The sequence below is a fragment of the Lycorma delicatula genome, chromosome 5 (assembly GCF_047948215.1).
Source record: "Lycorma delicatula isolate Av1 chromosome 5, ASM4794821v1, whole genome shotgun sequence".
In the NCBI taxonomy this organism is placed as follows: Eukaryota; Metazoa; Arthropoda; class Insecta; order Hemiptera; family Fulgoridae; genus Lycorma; species Lycorma delicatula.
Genome location: NC_134459.1, coordinates 143738346 through 143760318, shown reverse-complemented (window position 1 = coordinate 143760318; position 21973 = coordinate 143738346). Strand labels below are relative to the sequence as shown.

The 21973-nt window shown below is 28.2% G+C and overlaps 1 protein-coding gene across 3 annotated transcripts in view; it reads left to right on the top strand.

The window, feature by feature from the left end:
- LOC142325451 (heat shock 70 kDa protein 12A-like) overlaps window positions 1-21973 on the top strand; it is an 88268-nt gene that overhangs the window by 48361 nt on the left and 17934 nt on the right. For all 3 annotated transcript variants that reach the window (XM_075367228.1, XM_075367227.1, XM_075367229.1), the window contains exons 2-7: window positions 4511-4591; window positions 6633-6789; window positions 10121-10224; window positions 13428-13859; window positions 17868-18040; window positions 19946-20170. In XM_075367228.1, the coding sequence (XP_075223343.1) occupies window positions 4549-4591; window positions 6633-6789; window positions 10121-10224; window positions 13428-13859; window positions 17868-18040; window positions 19946-20170 (1134 nt within the window). In that variant the 5' untranslated portion in view covers window positions 4511-4548. The remainder of the gene's footprint in view (window positions 1-4510; window positions 4592-6632; window positions 6790-10120; window positions 10225-13427; window positions 13860-17867; window positions 18041-19945; window positions 20171-21973) is intronic.

Here is a 21973-nt window from a genome sequence, read left to right as displayed (position 1 = left end):
TAAATCAAGGACGAAAACTAAATTTTATTATTATTTTTGTAGCACTTAACATTTTAAAACATTCACTTTGATCCTCATGTCAGCATCAGAGCGTAATATTGTTATTAATTTACCGTACGGTCCACTTCCTTGAGCGTTATAGGAAAACCTTTTTTTCCAGTTCCGTAGAATGCGAATTAGCACGTAACTTTATCACATATTTTATACATAAAACTAAACTACCTGCTTGTTCTAAAGTTTTTATTCGGTTTTTTAATCAGACTGACTGAATGTACATTCAGTCATTTGATATTAATTTGGACAATCTTGGGTACCTTCAATATTCGCTTTATTATATCGTTTTTAACAAAATTTCCGCTTAATTATTACCAACTAAAGTATTAAATTATCAGTAATTTTAAGCATATTAAGAGTGGAAATCGAGATATAAATCAAACGGCTGATTTTTCAGCTGAATTATGGGTCTATGTAGTCGGAATACATGGCCACAACACGGTTGAAAAAATATTATGAAAAGAAGTTAGTAAAAATAAAACAATAATTATTTATTAATAATATTATTATTACTATTACTATTTTTTTCTTAATAAAAAATATCCCTTTCGCCACGCCAGAAGGCGGAGGTAGATTTCACCGGTGCTAAGTAGGGGATAAAAAAGATTTCCACCTTAAAATAAATATAAACTTCAAATTTACTCAACACGAAAATGATTGCATGAGAAAAAAGTTTCACATGTTTAGCATACGACAAACCCCATCTTCTTACAATTCCAGCAATATTTTGGCCTGGTCATCCCTTACCAAAAAGCTTGGTCATATCAAAAATTGTTTCAGCCAAACGTTTTAGGAAATGTTTAGAAGACTAACTACCATTTTAAACCGATCGATACTGTGCCTATTAAGGGAGATATGATTTTTTGTCTTCGAAACCTCATTTTATTCACTCCCTGAGCCAATGGTTGAGCCAAAGAATAGTAGGCATTTTAAACGAATTCGATATTTTACTTAATAAGAAAGATGTAGCAGTATTTTGTTTTTTCGAAAGAGTTCCCCCCATTTCCAGCCCCATGGTCCGATTTTTCCCATTAACGAACTCGACCTATATTTTGGGTTATTTTTTATGTATCAATTTGAAAGGGATTGGCGCAAAATTACATCAGTTGTCGCGTTCACAATAAAATTAAATTATATATATATATATATAAACTTTTGAGCTGACGGTGGTTTTATGTCTGGGGGATGTGAAATGCGAAAATATGTCGAAATTTTCCGTAAGTCGAATCATGGTACCCATTACAAAAGGTAGCTTTCTTATGAAATCTACCTAATATGAACTATAAAACTCGTACACCGTATTTTATACACCGGCTTCATATGGCTATCGTACTTGTCATATGTTGTCGCAAAGGTTTTCTCGGTTTTTTCACTGGGCACGTTAAATTTCATTTCTATAAAGAAGTTGAAGGATGACATTTTTCATTTTTTCTAACTATTTAATTAATTTAAAGTGCCAAAAACCAAAAAACCACAAAATCAAAAATAAATTTGAATTTTGAACTTTTTTTAACTGCAGTAATAAGCCCTCATTGTGAGCTTTTCAACGACATGTCATAATTAGTATATATTTTCATTGGTTCCAGAGTTTTAGCCAAATTAAATTTTAATTAATCAAATATTTGCTTCTTACAAGGGGAGGGCACATCAGTTCGAATCAGACTTCATCTTCTTTTCTTTTATTCTTTTTTTTTTAATTTAAATATATTGATTTATTAATAAATATTAACCTCCGATTGACAAAAATCTTTACTATATTTAATATTCAATAATAACAATAAAAAATATAAAGAAATCAGATGTTATTAATGAAATAAAATTTGATGTACTTTTCATTTTAAAAAAAATGTGTATACAATTTAATAGACGTACAAGGAAGTCATGTGGTGTCCACATCATATTTTTTTAAATCTATAGGATCGATAGAATGTGAAGAAATACATCTAAACATTAATACAATCAGAATAAAAGAAAAAAAATATTAACACAAAGCAGACGAATATGCATAAACATAATAAAACAAATATAATGTAAAGTATACAATAATTATTTGGATCAGTACTTAGAATTTTGTTCCAACATTTGATCTCTAGGTTCTATGAAAATCTCTTTCAACTTAAGAAATATAAAATGTAAAGTCTTTTAAGTCCAAATTAATAGAAAACAATTTTGTGAAATCACACCGACAAAAAATTCGAAGTATAAAACAAATAAAATCAGGAAAGATAAAAATAAAACATTTTTAAGGATTTATTCGAAAAGTAAATCTATTTGAGTACCTATTACTTCTGCTTGTTAAACGAGGATACAGAAGATTTATATTTAATTATAATTAATTATATATAAACTCATTAATATTATAAAAACATCATAATTATTATTTAAGTAATCATCAACAGAGTATTTTTTTTAAAGAAATTATTTTAAATTAATTGGTCGTAAGGTCGTTAAATAATTTACTAAAAATGGCAACGGAAACACAAGAACACCTTTTCTGGTAAATCTAATTACAAATGAATTGCGTTAAAAACAGTTGTATTGTCCGATTTAACAGAAATGGATATTGTTATTTTTTAGGAATAAACTTTAAACAACAAAGGTATAACCTGTATAATAAATGAATTCAAAAATTAGAATTTGTGATTTATACGATTCATATTTATAGCCGCCATAAATCGATAATCCAGTTTTGTCCCAAAACATTTTTTTAGAGTACCCAAAGACGAAATATTTTATTTCAGAAGGGACTATACAAAAGCATAAATACTTAATGCCAGTGGATTAACCTAATGGGAATACTTTCCACTATCAGATTACCGTGTTACAGGTAGATTGACCTGAAAAATACATTGCAATAGTTTTATCCATATTTAAAGCTACGCAGTCCCCGATTCGTCTATTGAATGAGTTTTTGAATTGCTAAAGTAGAATTTTTTAATTCTATTGAATAATTATTTTCGAATTAAGTGCTATTTTATTACTCACGACGGAACGGAGACGGTATATGCGTTTGGGGTAGGAGGTTGTGTGTATATGTCTGTTACCATTTTCATCAAAAACTACTGACCGATTTCGATGCGGTTTTTTACATTACATATATATCACCTCAGTGCAGGTTTTTAGATTAGTTTTACGGTTATTAACCGCCAGGGGACGCTACAGTAGATACGTTTCTAAGTCTTTCTGACTCCAGCAAGGCTACATTATTGTGTGGATTATTAAATAATTTGCGCTGGTCAAGTATACCAAACTTTCATCATCATCATCAGTCTATAAACGTCCCATTGTTGGGCACAGACCTACTAATCTTTAAAATGTAATAAATTAAAAATTAAATTAAAAATTTTAAAAACACGATGAATAAACCTTAAAAAACTTGAAATAATAAATAACTGTATTTTTACCTTATAATCCTCTGTGACATTGTGATATTGTTTTTAAGACAATAGAATTTAAGATTCTTATTAACCGTCGTGCATGACTATAATGATAACTAAATCTTATCTATGTGATGGCCTTCGTGGCGCGAGTGGTAGCGCCTCGGCCTTTCATCCGGATGTCCCGGGTTCGAATCCCGGTCAGGCGTGGCTTTTTTACAAACGCTACAAATCGTTCATCTCATCTTCTGAAGCAATATCTAACAGTGGTTCCCGGAAGAAAAAAAAAATTTATCTATGCAATGTACGGGTCATGACCCGTCAGACATATGCAGTCTGCATGACTATAACGATAATTAAAGCTTAAATATGTAGCTTTACGAGTCACGCAACACGGTCAATCAAAATCTTAAATTTTATTGTCTTAGAAACAACATCACAATGTCACAGAGAATTATACGGTAAAAAAACAGTTATTTAATTACTTAACGTTTCTTAAGGTTTTCTTGTCGTGGGTTTTTTTTTAATTTTTTATTTTATTTTTTATCCACTATGCAGAGAGTAATGATGAACGGTCTGGTTTTGAGAAAGAACATGGGACCAAGACTACTTCTGAGACATCCCGCGTTCTACACTTTGGAATAAAGTCAAGATTACTGTTAAACATAGACAAGGTACTATAACATAAACGTACTATATTTCTAACAATATTGATCGGTAAATATTATCATGAAAATAGTTAATTCCTAAATTCATTAGGAAGGTAAATACGTGCGCGTTCAACATCATGGCGATCTTCGATGACCAGAAATCCTACACCGACAACCAAATCGTTGAAATATAACTTTCATTAAGGAACGTCTACTACAACTTATTAGTAAAATGAAGGAGATTATGAATCGAATAGAAGCTAAATAATTAGCAAACAAAGAGTATTTACCTTATATGTTAAGATTAAAAAAATACAACGCAGAACTGGATCGAATCGATCTATATAGATTGCTACTTAAATGTCACAATATAGTCGACTTCTTAAAGTAATACTTTTTATAATCTAATTAAAAACCTTTATATTTCAGGTCATAAAAGATGAAGATATGAAGAACAGAAAAACGACATGGATGACACCCTACATTCTGCTAGCTCATCAACAGATCACGGTTAGTACAGTACACTTAAAATTGAGATTTTACTTCTTTTACAGATATTGCAAATATAATTCCAATCTAATGAATTATTCGCGTCTTGATTTATCCATATTAGGGGTACATTTTAGTCTCCATGAGATGATAAAAGTTGTTACATAATATTGGTTTCTTCAAACCGTTTTATTGTCTTTTACAGAGATAATTCAGTTATTTCCACTCTGCTAAAAAAATTATCGTTAAATAACTCGCACATCTCATAAAAACTCGATCACCAAACCTATACGTAAAAGTGGACAACAAAATTTCGTTTTTTGTTACAAGAATTTTAATAGCTGAATCTTATAGTATTTTTCACGCTGCTTTCAAATAAATAAATGGTTTCTTTCTATCAGGCATTTTTTTTTCCATCAGGAGTTTTTTTTTTTTAAATTACCGGTTTTTGTTGTAAGAGAAAAGCATTGTGATGGTAGCATAACAATATTATTCATGCAATTTCTACATATGTAAGATCTGCTTCTTTTTTTATCGATAAGTCGAAGAAATACCATTTACGCACGCCCCATAGATGGGGTAGTCTCGCACTCTCACAGGATCCGCTAGATGTTGCTAAGAGCCTATGTTTGGCTGCACCCTACCGACTAAAACTCCCGTCTCACCGTTCCTCTACTCTCGGGGCCGGACCACAATTAATCTTACGCAATCCCGGGAGGTGCCATTGAGCTCAGGGTCTCCAGAGTCCTTGTGCATCATTACCGCCGTCCATCACGCAAGCGCGGACGAACGACGGCTCCGCAAAAGGCTGTCCTTCACCCCCTCGCTCTCCGGTCGTTTTTTTCACCTAGATGCTAGCAGAGCTCTTGACTGTCTAGGTCTTTCACTAGGCTATTCCATATTTCTCTCTTCTGTCTTCTTCCAGCGGATAATCCTGCAGATCAAACCGGAGATGGAATTCCAGATACTATCGTTCTGCAGCATTTTCTGGGTTTTCATTGTTTCTTCAGTGATATTTCTCTGATACTTCAAGCCTCTAATTTTGAGCTACAGCCTTAGCTGACCTCTTGGTACAGACCTCACTCAGCGAGCTATGTTGCTCTGTCCGCATAAGGTACAAGTAGTTTTCTATTTACACTGCTTCTCTTTCTACCGCAATTAAAGTAGCTGTCCAAACGGTCGATACCGGAGCACTTAGACGCCATGCGGCCGGCCTACCAGCATCTGTAGCAGCGGTCTTCCGTTTCCCTAATGGTAGCTCTGCACTGCACCCATCCGATGCGCACCCGGCTAACGGTCAGCGTCCTGGCTGCCCTATGTAACATGATTAAAGTCGCCTTCTGTGTAGAATCGTATGCAGGACGAATAGACGTCACCTTGAACTTCTCGACGCCTAAGACCACTGCCACACAATCACGTATCGTTTTCTCATCAGTTGTGGCGTCGATGTCAACTATGTGGACTACGGTTCGCCGATCAGCCCTAGATGGAATGCTAACCTTCCGTCTTGTTTTGAAGCACAATTTTAAAATTCTCAGCTGTCTTTGTGTGTTTTACTCTTATTCTAAGTTCATTATCATCGCCCCGGCGGAAGGACAGTATATCAACTTTACAAATATTGTAAAGCGCTTCTTCTCTAACTTATTTTAATCATCCTTTATAATGTTACTACCTAAATAGGTAAATAATTGTACAATTTCTGGTAAATAATTTTCCTCTATCTTAGTACTTCATCCACCTACTTCTCACATTTTCAATATGAATTTTTCTTCAAGCAAAAGAAATTCATGCGGCTCATTAATTCTTCTAACCTATTTTTGGTTTCTGCCAAAAAATAAATTGCATCATGAATAATAATAATGTTTATTTTTTCTTTTACAATAGTTAGCCCAACTATAAATTTGTCCTTAAATCCTTCCAATACTTCTTTTATGAAAACCAACAGTACCACATTCTTGTATCACTACTTCCTGAATCGGAGCTTACCTTTTTCATTTTTTATTCAAACAAGTTTTTTAAATATAACATTAAATTTATTTAAAAAGGCATATTATAATTTCAGGAGCAAGAAAAAACTGTATACAAAATACAGACGCAGCAACTCGAACAACAAATAGACATAAACAAACAAGAAATCGAAGGGATTCATCATTAGATTCAGGAATCCATCATACATTGTCAGATTCTGATCACGATGATTTTTCAGAAGCTCTAAATAGGTAAACATATTGGATTTTATATATAAATAATGTAGGTAAACTTATTAATTATTTGCCCTCATTGGTAAATTGTTATTAGAGACAATACTTTTGATTTACTTGTAACACCTCTTCCATTAAACTGAATGTACCTTACACACACCTGATTTTCATCACATGAGTGTTTAAAAGACATACTACATAAATTAATAAATTAACATTTTTCTTCTGTGAAAAACTCTTAAAATTCATGGATAATTAATTATAATATCATGTTTACTACAATCACAATCAGGTAGCCCAGATTAAACATGCCTAGAGCACATAACTGGTCATTATATCTTCATCGTACATCCCATTTGTTGCTAATAAATACAAGTGCTTCCTTTCAAATAAAACGAAACGTTATTAAAAGCTTTCTGAAAAATAATTCAAATTATCCAGGTCAGTTAATAAAACAGTGAAGGTCTCATAAAATGAGAATGATTTAATAAATCAAAATAAAAAAAAGAAATTTTTTTGTAATCTAAGAATAAAAATTCATTTTCAACATGAAATCAGCAATAAAGAACATTACACCAAATATCTATGCGACTATTAAACATTCTGAATAATAATGAACTGATGTAAAATACATAGCATTATTACATTTTTACAAAACCACAAAAAACTGAATTTCTTAATCAACATACATCGATATACTCACATTGTGGTTTAATTGAAATATTATTTCACCACTGTAAAATTTATTAACAATTTACAGAATTCATTGTGGTTTTAAATGTGGTGAATTACAATGAACTGTGAAAATATATTTTTCTGTTATGCTCTAATTCAATGGTGAAATAAAGATATTTTTAATCTAACCTATACTGAGCTATAAACTGAACAATATTTAGATTTCCACTTCTAAAAATAAAAAAAAACATTAGAAAGTCAACACTTATGAAGAAAAACAAAAAAAATAGATAGACTATACTTCATAAAATTATTTTTTTATTGTTATTTATTTTTATTGTTTCCTTAAAACTACTGTTGATGATTGTTTAAAATTAGATCCAATTTTTGATTTTTACTTTTTATAAATAGTTTGACCATTCTCTTAGCTTTTTTCTTTTGACTGGTTAACATAACTCAGATCTTGTAATAAGATCTGATATTTTTTTCAAAATTATTTGACATTTCATTCCAGAATAATAGTTTTAATTCAAATATCTAAATTTTAATTTTTAAAATTTAATTCAATATTTAAAATTTTAATGTGCTTTGCAAGGTTTATAAATCAAGATGAGCTGTGAGCTCATATTAAAAATCCTTGTAGATAAGCTTTTCTTCCTTTGATGAAAAAAAACTACTAAAAAATTTCACTGAAATTAAGAGTTATACTTTATACAAGTCAAATAAAAAAATATAGATATTCTACTCCATCGATAGCAAAATATGAACTGCTCCAGAAATGTTAAGGAAAATTATGCTTAGGATAACATTGATCAGAGCAGCATTACATAATAAAGAATTAGTAAAAAAAACATAATGTTTTTTTTAAATACGCTTTTATTTAAAATATATAAAATAACGTATCCATTAAAAAGAGGAAAATAATATGTCAATTAAATTCATAGAAAAAAATATTAAATTATTTTTTTTTTATAAACTTCATCTGTGTTAATGAAAACTAAATATAAAACAACTTTCTTTACAAAAATTATGTATATAATTCCTACATACATTTTTGTTGACCGTACTCCAAAATGACACTTAGTTTGTCATCATTATTAAACATATTTACCTATGTAAATTCACACCTGAAGAATGATATATTTTCTTGCTGCTCCCTCAAAAAATCATAATGAGTTTTTTAGTTACAAAAATGGACTCCCGAATTACTATCTAACAACCATAAAAAATCTACAGACTGATGTTTACTAAATTAAAAATGTTATCCATGTGTTAACATTTATGAGCATGCAACCTCAGCTATAAACAATTATCACTTATTCTTAAAAAAATAATAGCATCTACCTTTATCACTCATGACAAAAAAACACAGTTTTCAAGTGGCTCAGCTTAATACTAAAGGGTTTACGAGTTAAGGATGTTATAATGCTTCTGTTACCATTTTTAATAAATTAAATTAGAATTACTTAAAAGATCTTCCCATAAATTTATTTATAAAAAGATTAAAATATTTTATTTTACAAAAACACAATTTCTTTGTCAATAAATTTAAAAAAAAAACCTCTTGCATTTTCTGCAACTCTATTTAACATGCAACAAAATCATTTTCAGTGCATTTTGAATTGTGATACTTATCTTGTTTTGCTTAATTTACATGTCTATCTTCATGTACTTAATATACAAAATAATATTTATATACTTTAAATTATTAATATGGACTTTAACCACTTTATTATTTAATTTATAATTATGTGTTTTGTGATATTGCTTTGATCAAAGTTTTAACAATGTTTCCTTCAATCCCCCAGGCAATGGCTGGAGCAATTACTTTTTTTATCTGTAGAGTAATATACCTACTACTCCTATAATAATTTTATTATAATGCACAGATCATAATAAAATATTTATTTATTTAAACCAACATTTAACTGGCTTTGGATATTTTACTGTCTATATGTTGCAAAAATAGCAGTTAATTATTCAGCACTATTCCAATATTATTAGAAGAATGAACTTTATGCTGTTTTCAGTTCCCTACAAAATAGTCAGATAGTACTATCTACAAATAGTCACCCCCTAAAAATTATGGAAGATTCTTATATAAATAATATAATAGATGGATTTTAACTATAATCTACTGAAGAAGGAAGTTGTATTTAATCAATAAGTAGGAAGTTATGTTTAATCAGTATTAAACATAAGAATATCAATCATATGAGGTATAATAGAAATGAAATTGTACAAAGAAAATAAATAAAACGGTCCAGAATAAAATAATAATTTTGAAGGTGTTAAGTAAAAAATAATTTAAGACAGTAAAATATACGTTAAATTAAACATAATCCAGTTTAAAAAGTGATGAATTTAGTTTAAAAATTCTTATTTATTAAAAAAAAAAATGAAAACATAATACAAGAAAGTCCTTTCTTGTAGGCAAAAATAATAATCTTATAAACAGAAAAAAAAATTAAAATTGTCTTTTTGAAAGGAGTTTTGATAAAAACAATATTTAAAAATATACAAAATTAAATAATTTAAGTCATGAATAATAACAAAGTTAATATGTTGTATAATCATAACATATGGTGAACGATTAAGTCAATATTTTACAAACTATTAACCTATTTTCCCATTTCATTTATAATAAACTAATACTTTTATTATTAACTTTTAGCCGTCTTTGTTTTGCTGATTCAGTAAGATTAAGTCCTGTTGGTTGTAATGAAACAGATAACCTTGTCGAAGAAGTGTACGTCGTCGGACATAACAGAACAGCAGGTAAGTTTAGTATTTTTTTTTATGAAGATACTTACTATCTCATTATATATTATACGGTGTCAGTTAAAAGTGATATATTGAGGATATGAATTTTCATAAACAATTTATTCTGATCAGCACATAACAAAACAATGTGTAAATCACATCAGGAGCGGGTAGTTATGCTGAATAAAAAAGCAACTGCTTCAGCATTTGCCTGGATGGGTCAAAGAATCAATGATAAAACCTTGATTAGGGCAGCATCATAAAATGAACAATTAATTATTGTAAAATAAAATACGTATGTGATTAATACACAAGTAGCGATAGTAATAAATTACATATGTGAAACGAAATAAAATAGATGAAACAAAATTAAATAGATGTAAGTCATACGAGTATTTATTTTTATAGAAGAAATGTATTAACGATAAATTATATTATTATGTTTAATAAATGCGTATATTATACATAAAAATTTATTCTGCTCAATTTTATATTTGTTGACTGCCTTTAGTAAGGTTGATATAAAATGAAAGGTATATAAAGTGAACACCTGTTTAGGCACTTATCACAGAGTGCATTTTTTTATTAATCTGATAAAAGAACCTGTTTTTACAGTTCTGAAGATTTTTAGATGACTCAACTCATGATAACCCCTACCAGAATGCTTCAAAATTTGATGAATTCCTCATAAATATATCTTGCTGATTCTTAAATGAGTAACTTTTACACTTTTTTTTATAATTTCTACAGAAATGATAGAGATACCATCTCTACTGTCTCTGTAGAAGAGATTTATAGTTCAAAGAGATTTGAACAAATTTACTACACACTTTGTTGGCTTTATTATGAATTCAATGCTACAAATATTTCAATGAAGTTATATGGGTATATTTTTAATCAGAATTTTTTTTTATTATTACAAGGTCAATGTAAAGAGAAGGGGTGAATGTTGCCAGTTGTTTTTCATGCAACAAACACAAAAGATACCTGAGAAGAATGTGCAAACTTGTTTTGTTTTGTTTTCTGTCATTTTAATCTTTTTTCGGAAAAAAAATTACATTCAAAAAATCAAAAACCTTATTAATGTTTTATTAAATAATTTATTGTTGTAATAAAAAGTATTCATTCCATTGACATGTTATTTAAAAACTGAGTAACTAAAATAAATGATTATTACAAAATTGATAAAAAATGTACAAGTATAACTACTGTAGTTAATGATTTTTATCATTCAAGACAAGCTTATTTTAAATAACAATTATTTCTATACGCTTCAAATATCAGCAAAGTAAAACTTTTGCAATGCACACTAAATGCTACACTGTTTTAATATAACACCTCAATTATATATTATTGTACATCTGAATTAATTAATGAACTAATAATATTTTCATATAATAATTTGTAAGTAAAAATAAAAAAATTAAGAACCTACTTCCACTAACCATTTGAATATCTTTTCAGTCAGTTAATGATTCTCATGTCCTAATGATTACACAATTCCAATAATGTACTTGAAAAACATTTTTAATTTAAATACACAGATAAGTTAATTAAAAATGGGAATTAAAATGAAATATTTGTTAGGGGACTTACCAGGGTAAAAAAAATATATAATCAAATACACAGCTACAAGATAAAGTGAAGTAATTGTTAAGAACATAATCATGTAAAATGATTTAATAGTGATAAACTGGCTGGTTAGTCTTCGGAGCTCATCAGCTCTAAATGTATATTAATCTTACATTAATCACATTTATGCACATTCTAGTCAAAAGAACGGTAGTATCATCAATTGATGGTAAAGTAAAAATCTATGAGATATCTCACTATGAAAGGGTTCCGCTCTTAAGCATTTATTCATCTCACTCTCAACTCCCACTTAACATGGTTTCATTTAATAACTTGATTTTCTTCATATTTTGTGCTCACTTTTTTCAGTATATAAATACTACACAGACTAATGAATTTTTAAAGGATTATTTTCTTCACCGAAACCTTTATGCCATGACGGGTCATGCCCCACATCTTTTTCAGTTTTATATAAAGGAGTAACACCAAAGCATTCATCACCACTACCATCTACCTCTATAAACCCTATATCAATAAAAGTGAGTTATATTACAATATAGATATATTAAAGAAAAAAATATTCTGATTGGTACTCCACAACACATTATAAATCACATAATAAATGGTTAGGTATGCTGTTCCACAGATACAAAGAAACGTCCCCAGCATATGTCTGGGCATATTAAGAGAAACATTGATTTGATTATAGTATCATCACAAAATACACAATCTTAAAATAAAAAAAATAGAACTGAAATCAATTAATCATTTGGATGAAGAGCAACAATTTTGTTTCTGCGTTAAAAAGAAGGCTGTTAGATATATGGCAGGAAATTATAAAATAAATTTTTTAGAAACCTAAAATTAATGATTATTCCTTCATTATTTATTTTTGAGGCAATAACACCAGAGTCAGATTTAAAAGAAATTGAAACTTATAATTGTAACACTAGAAATGGTTTGTAGAAGTCCATAGAACATTATTTAAATGTAAGCTATCTTGTATAAAATAAAAACTATCGAGAAATTATTTGATGACATTGGTTGGTGTCTGTGATAACAAATATTTTTATAAAAAGGCTAGATAATTTTTAATTAAAAAACCTGTTTTTTTACCCGCCCGAAGAGGTCCTTCTCTTTCCTAATAATTGTAACAAAACTAATAGTAGGTTTAGGATCTGACTTGCACTGTAAGTAATGATTCACCAAGGGATGGCATTTGAAAAAAAATTTAAGAGTTAATTATGAGTTTATTGGTCAGAGCAAACAACAAAAGTAATTTGCCCTGTACTCACTAATGACTCTCCATGGGACGTACTCGTATTTTAAACAATCTTTAAAGATCCTTTATGAATTTAATGTTTGGCAAATAAAATGAAAAATGAAAAAAGAAATCATAAAGGTATTGAAATTCCAAAATTACTTAGTGTGTAATATTCTTTGTAGGAATAGAAATAATAGAGGAAAAAAGCCTCTTTTTTGGGTTATATTAATCAATACAGAGCCGTTTTGATTTTTCAATACTTTACCTATACTGTTAATTCACATATAAGTTGTAAAAATTTAAACTACAACATTAATAACATAATATAATGTATTAATGTTAAAATAAATCTATAAATTAATTTAAAATAATCACTTTACAGTTGCAGAAGATGGAACAAATAGTTTTTCTGATGATTCATTGGCTGAAAATCCAGTTAAGAAAAATCAGACACAAATGTACATAAAATCAAATATAAAACGTATCAGTAAAGATGATAACACTGATATATTATCTGATGATGATAAAAGTATATCGACATCAATATCATCATCATCATGTACCTCTTCTTCCTCCTCTGCTTCATCAACGTCATCATCAAACTCAAATCCAAGTAACAACTCATCAATTAAACAGCAGAGACGTAATCCTGTCGAACAAATACTGGAAACAACTGACATACATCCATTACAAGAAGAGCTTCCTGTAAGAGTTGTTGTTGCAATCGATCTAGGAACAACATACAGCGGATACGCATTCCGATATATTGACCACCCTTCTGATCTCGACATTCATATGATGAGAAATTGTGAAGGTAAGCGAAAACATTAGGTATACTTCACAAAAATAGGTAATATAATATTTTTAATATTTATTTAATAAATTGTATTTACCGAAGTTTTCTTTAAAAATGTTGTACGAAGAGAATTATGATCAAGCATAACAGAGAAAAAGCTTGAAGAATATAGATATGCTGTATATATTATACACACCCAGACCGCAGTAGCTGTAAAAGTGAAATATATTTCTCCAAGCAGTAGCTGGAGAAATATATATTACATTATATAATACATTTATAATATTATATACTACTCATTTCATCAACATAAAAAAGGAATTTTGCTGAAAAATAATTTAATAAATTGTGTTATATACAGATTTCGGGTTTATTCGGTGAATTATTCATTAATAAAAATAAAGAATAAGTAATATATCAGATAAATCGTAAATAAAAACAAATATATCGTAAATAAAAACATCCAAGACCGCGTGAGAGAGAAGTGAAAGGAGTCACCACTAACAACAACTTCTACTCGCCTGGTATTTGTAGGAATGACGAAGGCAACCATCGTAACAAAGAAAACAAGAGAAATGGCATTTTGATTCTCTCTTCCATTCCACGTTATTCCTCGAGCAATCCACGGCTCTGTCCTCCACGATCAATACCTAACGCTAATTTCTGTAACGCACAACGACCCAGCTCTCCCAAAATTCTAACCGCAAATCTTCAATTGAGAAACCGAAACGAGTCGATCAAATAAATTAATTTTTCTTCTCAGTAAAAAGAGTAAACCAATATTTATCTAAATTTATCTAACTTTCAAAACATGTATTATCTTACAATACCAGTATAAAAGACAATGCAAACTTTGTGTTTCATACACAACAACTTTCATTTTTCATAGGATAAATTCCTTTACAATTAAACTTTTTTTTCATAACTAAATAAATAAATTTTTATAAGAAAAAAATAATTTGAATTTCTAGAGCTAAACTTAAACCATGTATCACAAGGAATCAAATAAGGAAATTTTTTTTAATTATTGTATAAAAAAATAATAATAATACACTATCGTAATCCTTCGTATAACTGCTAAAAACAAATTGCCGAACATAAAACTGGACTTCAGCTCGCTGTAAGGCAAAAAAAAACTTGAAATAAAATAAATTCTTACGCAGTTCTACACAAGAAGACTTTTCGTTATTTTGTTTCTTTTTGAAAAAGTATAAGTTCATTTTTATCTATAATTTTACAAAAAATAAAAAAAGAATAGTCATAAGTCAAAAATTTACTACCGTAAAAAAAAAAGTAAAAAAATAAAAAAGATTTAAAAGCAACTACTACGTTTTACGTCACTCACTGCATGAGCGCGTATAAAAAATAATCTGATACGGACACCACATAGCTTCCTTTTACGCCTATTAAATTATATATACACATATTTTAAAATGAAAAGTACATAAAATTTTATTTCATTAATAACTTCTGATATTTTTTCATATTTTTTTTTCTTTTTTTTGTTGTTATTATTGAATTATTTATCGTAAAAAGGTTTCTACAGTCCGAAGTTAATAAATTATTAATGAATCAATATATTTAAATTAAAAAAAAAAACCTGTTAAAAAAAAGGAGATGAAGTCTGGTTCGAACTGATGTACCTTCCCCAAATATTTCATTAATTAAAATTTCATTTGGCTATAACTCTGAAACGAATGAAAGTAAGTACCAATTATGACGTATCGCTGAAAAGCTCACAATGAGAGCTTATACTGCAGTTAAAAAAAAGTCCAAAATTCAATTTTTTTTTGTTTTTGTGCTTTTTTGGACTCTGGCTCAGTCGATTGCAATCAAAATCCGAAAACCCGATTTTAAGTGTATAGTATTTTCGAATTCCTGATACCTCAAAACAAAGAAAATTCATTTTCAACCCTATCCCACACTATGCGACCGAAAGCAATACCGTATACTTTTCTTAGAAAAGTCGTAAAAAAATATAATTCTATTTTTGATGGTAAAAAAACTTCAGAATTAAATTAAATAATATCGTTCAAAAAATTAGATACTGAAAAAATATATACAGACTAAATATAATTTCATCCAAAAATAATATTTTATTAAATGGCACAATAAGATTAAACATAAAATAGTTTTAAATCACGTATAAAATACTAATAAATTTGTTTCGTGATTTATTTTTTTAAATATATCGACACGATCGGTCGATAGAATTTTGTGTTTTTATGTTGAAATGAATTTAACGTAAAACAAAACCCACAAGTTCCAAAAATTAACTAAAAAGTAAATAAATAGTTGCTGAAGAAGTAGTTTTTATTTTTTAATTAATTATAACAAGAGTAATCAATCGGTTTCATTAAACCAAAATATACGGTGCAGTGCGGTGCATATGTGGGAAAATGTTTTACATTGTGCGCGATTCATTTTTTATTTTCAGAAAAATGTTTGACGCTCATTTTTTTAAATACGCTTAGTAACGAATAAACGGTTAGAATAGAATCACCGAAGCACATACATGGAGAAACTTATCTTTGTACTCTCGAAAATCTGGTCTTCCATTACCAAAGCAACAGAAATTACAGGAGACATCTCGGTGGATTGCAGTGTAGCGCGTTTATAATGCATACTCCTTTTAACAGCTATTTGCCTGGTGTAAATAACGTCTTAGAAGACTGCTGAAGGGATTTTGACTGACAGAATTTATGGGAAGGAGTGTGCATGAAGTCCCCCTAGGTTTCCGACATACAGATCGACAATCGAGATTGTATGTTAATAAGCCGATCGAGTAAAAATTTTCTCAAGACGAGTGAGTTGATGGGTTTACAGAGATATAGGCTAAGGTCGGTAAATTTGAGTCCCTCTGTTAAATCTAGTTGCCTGGTAGTCTTTTCATATAAGTTGCGCATTGCTGACGCGGCGCGCGTTCTGTGCGTCGCCGCCGGTGTTGTAAACAATGTATGGGTTTTCATTGACATCGTTTACCACTTCTGCCTGCCTGATATTCACTGTGAATGATTCGGGATGCAACAAAACCGTAAAAAAATTTTCTACAGTTCTACAAGCAGCATATGATTTTTTAAAATTAAAATAATATACCACGTAGTTGTAGATATGCCAATTAATGTAATAATTAATTAATTAATTAATTAATTATGCCGCTATTATGTAATAATTATAAATAAGTTTAAAGTTAACTAATAATAATTGATTTGATTTGTTTTAAAGAATTCAGTGCAGCATGTAAGCAGGTGATGATATATATATTTTCGGATTATGGCTACGTTTGTGTATAACTATATACACACTATCATAAACAAAAAAAAAACAGTTTTTTAAACTTCTTTAAAGTAACAACTAACATAAAATGAATGGAAAATGTTTGTAAAAAAAAAATTTGCTGAAACAAACAAATGTGAATAAATTAAACAAAAATTAATGCGATATATATGAATATGATATTATTTGCTGTAGTAGCATATAATGAAAACATAAAAATAACAAAACCTGAAATACAAATCATATTAACCACTAAAAAAAAATAAAAGTATGTAATTTAATGATAAAAATATATATGGGTTTGTTAAAAAACATCAGTATAAAATAATTCAAATTCGTACCACTATAGCCAGTTAACAGTTGATTTTTCCTGATTATAAAGTGTATATAGTGTCACTGAAAAAAATAAATATTAATTAAATATATTGCATAATTTACACTATGTATTATAATTTTTGAAAATAATTTGAAAAGTTTTGTTGCTCATGAAAACTTTATTGTGTACATTATCATTATTACATATTTACTAAGAACCCAACCAAACATACATACTTAAATATACAACAAAGAATGTCATTGATGAATGCTTAGCTGAAATGTTTGAAGACTCAGACAACTTTCACTATATATATAAATTTTTTTTCTTAAAAATAATAATTTATAATTTTTAAAACTTTGTATTTATATTAAAAAGGATTATCTTAAACCTATATTACTGAAAACAAAATGATAATAAAACTTGTTTTTCAGGAGAACCTGGTCTAAATAATCAAAAATCACCAACAATACTTCTATTAGATCCCAACCAAAATTTTCATTCTTTTGGTTGTGCTGCACGTGATTATTATCATGATCTCGAAACTGCTGAAGCTCATCTTTGGTACTATTTTGACAAATTTAAGATGACACTTCATAACAATACAGTAAGTATATAGAATTCAAATTCACTAATTTATAATTACAACACAAATAATTAATTTTAATTACAAAACAAAATATATGTAAATCAATCTGGTATATGTCCAAATAATATTGTCCAATAAAAAAGGCTTAAAACCACTAATTAAACCCATTTGTTAATTGGAAATCTGTATATTTCCTTCAATTATCCATCATTACCTTGAAAAAATAGTAAAAAGAAAATGCCTGAACAAAGATTCTAATCATTTCATTCTTACATAAAATAATACGATCTACCAATTGAAACTACAGACTAAAAAAACAAAAAAATAAAATAATTTATTGACTTATTTATTACATTCAGTACTTCATGATTTTATTTAATAGTACAATTTAGTAAAATATTATTGTATATATTTAAAAATGTATTAATTCATTATTTATTTCATCTACTTATCACTCACCTATAATACTCATTACTATTAACAAGAAACTATTTTTTTTTTAAGCATCATGATGCCACAATCTCAGATTCTTGTTTCCTTTCCTACAATATCAACAGTTGTATCTTTTGCATTGTGCTTCAAAAATTGACAACAAAGATATTAATGCTGCTAGGAAAAGTATATGGTGAAAAAGCAGTGAAAAAAATACAAGTTCATGACTAGTAGAAATATCAATAATAATGATGATCTTAGTGGAGGGCTCCCATCTCTGTAATAAGCGAGATAAAAATTGATACAAGTCAACAAAGGGAGAGTCAGAAGTTGTATTATCAGTGAGAAGTTGAAATGGTATTTTCTACAATGATTTCCCATTCATTATGTTTGTCAACTCATTGTTCCAAAGATTGCAACAATTCATAACAAATCAATGAAAAGTCTAGTAAAACTTTCCTGAATGAAAATTTTTATTATTATTACTGTTCTCACAATTATTAATTCATTTCTAATAAAGTTATTATCTCTAACTTCTATCAGAATATTACATGTTTGCATAATACATATATTTCAGTATTATTGTTTGATTTAATGCAATTGCAAAAAGCAATTGCATTAAATCAAATAATATATATATATATATATATATATATATATATATAATATTTAATAAATGTCATTATAATTAGTCGATAATGTCAATAAAGTCATTATTATGTTTTAAAGTTCCTTTAGGTCTCATAATCATTATTTGATAGCTAATCAAATCAGTTCTTACATATTATGTTAATTATAATGTATAGTCTTATATGTTGGTTATTTTTGAATCTATTACAATTAAAAAGCTACACATTTTTCTAATTAAAATTTTTTTTTTTTTAAATTTATAGGTGGCAGAAATGAGTTCATGCTAACTAGCAAAATTATTAACTAAAGGAAACTACCTTAAAAAAAAGCATCAATTTTTTTTAATTTACTCAGATTTTTTTGGAATACACAAATTCCAGGAACTTATTAAAGGTGCCTCTACTTACCTAACAGAAAAAGTAAAGTTAACTTATAGAACACCATTAAAAATACCTGAAAAAGATAAATTAAGAATTTATGGCTCAATTGGGTGAAAGTTATTTAGGTAGATGTATCAGGATAAAAAAGGAGAATGATTTAAAACCTGACCATTCTAAAGCTATTTATTTACTCCAAAAAAAATAATTTTTAAAAATAAATAAAAAACCACTGTAAAGTTTCATAAAGTTTTCCTATACTTTGATATTCCTTTTATTACATATGTATATACATATACATATTTGTGATTTGGTTTTAAGAATACCATGTAGTAAAATATAATAGCTTCCAAGACAGAAGAATGAACAATTCAATCTTTCTTTTTTTTGTTGAAACTTCAACAAAATTAAATTGCATAATATAATAAAACATACATATTTTTATTCTATATTTCTTTTAATCACGTGTTTTTGTGTTTTGCAGGATATAAGTCGAAATTCAGTGCTTAGAGCAAGCAATGGCTGTGAGATAAATGCACTGACAGTGTTCACTTATGCTTTAAAATATTTTAAAACTCAAGCTATGAGTGAACTTCAAACACATTCTGAAACAACAAAACTTACTTGTAATGAAATACAATGGGTGATTACAGTTCCAGCAATTTGGAGTCATACAGCTAAACAGTTCATCAGAGAATCGGCTTTTAAGGTTAGTAGTCTATCTGCAAGAAATCTATAAAATTATTAGTTTTCATAAATATTTTATAATGACTACAATTAGTTTATTGTGTGATTTACAGCCTTACTAACTTTCAGACAATTTTTTTTATTTTAAGGAGATTCAGATCACTTAATTAAAAAATAAATTAATTGTAGTAAACCCCATAAAAATGATAACCGTTTAATAAACTTATTCTTTTTGTGAGTCTGAGAGAGAGAGCACATCAGTAATAAAAAGAATATATAACAAACTACAGTTACATAAATATCATTTTATAAAAGAATATGATTCAGTGTTAACTAAACAATGTGTGATGTTGATTTTTAGGTAAAAATTCTCACTATTCTTGTTTAGTAGACATGTTGTGCAACATAACACAGAATCATCCAATTTAGGCACAAATTCTATGGCATACAGTAGTCAAGGTGTTAAGCAAGATTATATTATTTTTTACAGTAAATTATTATTGGTATTAAATGTGTGTAATGATAAATTAAAAAGGATAATAAAAGGTACAACTTAAATGTCTAGTTTTCTAAATCAGTCTTTCAGTCTTGCTTGTTTCAAGCTAACAAACCACAAAGTTTTTAACCACAAAATCTTTTTGCCAATTTTTCAGTAAAAAATTAAACAGTGTTGGTCATTTACCTTAAAACCAATCAACATAAACTTACTTTTGCTATATTCTTGACCTTGAAGTTAATTTAAACTTGTGTAATAAAAGACACTGTAATTGACTCTGTATAGTGACTCACTGCAAAGACAACTGAAAATATTTTTATTATACAAATTACATATTTTGTTGTTGCAGAAGTTTAATACTTTAATTAATATGTCTGATTTAAAACAAAACCTTAGAGATGATGAATGTAGATAACTGAAGGTGATAATGTATGAATAATTATTATCATCATATTGCTATATACATTAATATTAGGTCAGACTCCAGATCATGGAAATCCATTCTTCCCTATCTTTCCACAATTCTCCACAAACACTTTCTCTACATCTGTTCTCTTTTACCAGACTTTACACAATATATTCATTTTTGAAGTGAAAACTTCTTTAGGCACGTTGTGTCAGACTTTTTGTATATACGAATTACATGGGAACATGGAAAAAAAAATCGCTGACTCATAATTAAAATCTGTAACGTAACGCAAGACACTAAGCATATATAAATGGGTTAGTTCTCACAAAATACAACAGATGCCGCTGATGTGTGACCATGTACTTAAAATAGTTTAATATAGGTTTTCTTTAAAATTGTTGGTTTTAGCTAATTTAGAGATGAAATAATTTTTAACAATTAAAAATTAGTTTGAATTGATAAAATATTTATTTTTAACAGTAATAATTTATTTTAATTAAATAAATACCTACTTAATCATTTTTAACTCTATTCAAATAATCTCACATCAATCAACGCTTAAATGCGTTGATTGATGTGAGCAAGCAATCACCTCTTGCATTTAAGAGCACTAACCAAGACCAGCAGCACTATGTATATTGTACATTCTAAAATTCAGAAGATTCAAACATTTTCTTTTATACTCTGCATATTTTTAAATTTAACAAATGAATACATAATAAAAATTTCCTTTGCATACATTTAATTCATGTAGAATTGCGCATGTAACGTATTATAATAGGTTACAATAGTATATATATATATATTCTGACTGAGCTTTATAATAATTTAAAAAAATATTTTATTAGGATCAGTTTTGGAGGAAAATGAAGATAGATGTTATAGTTCAATAAACAGACGCAAAAGAGGTACTGATGATG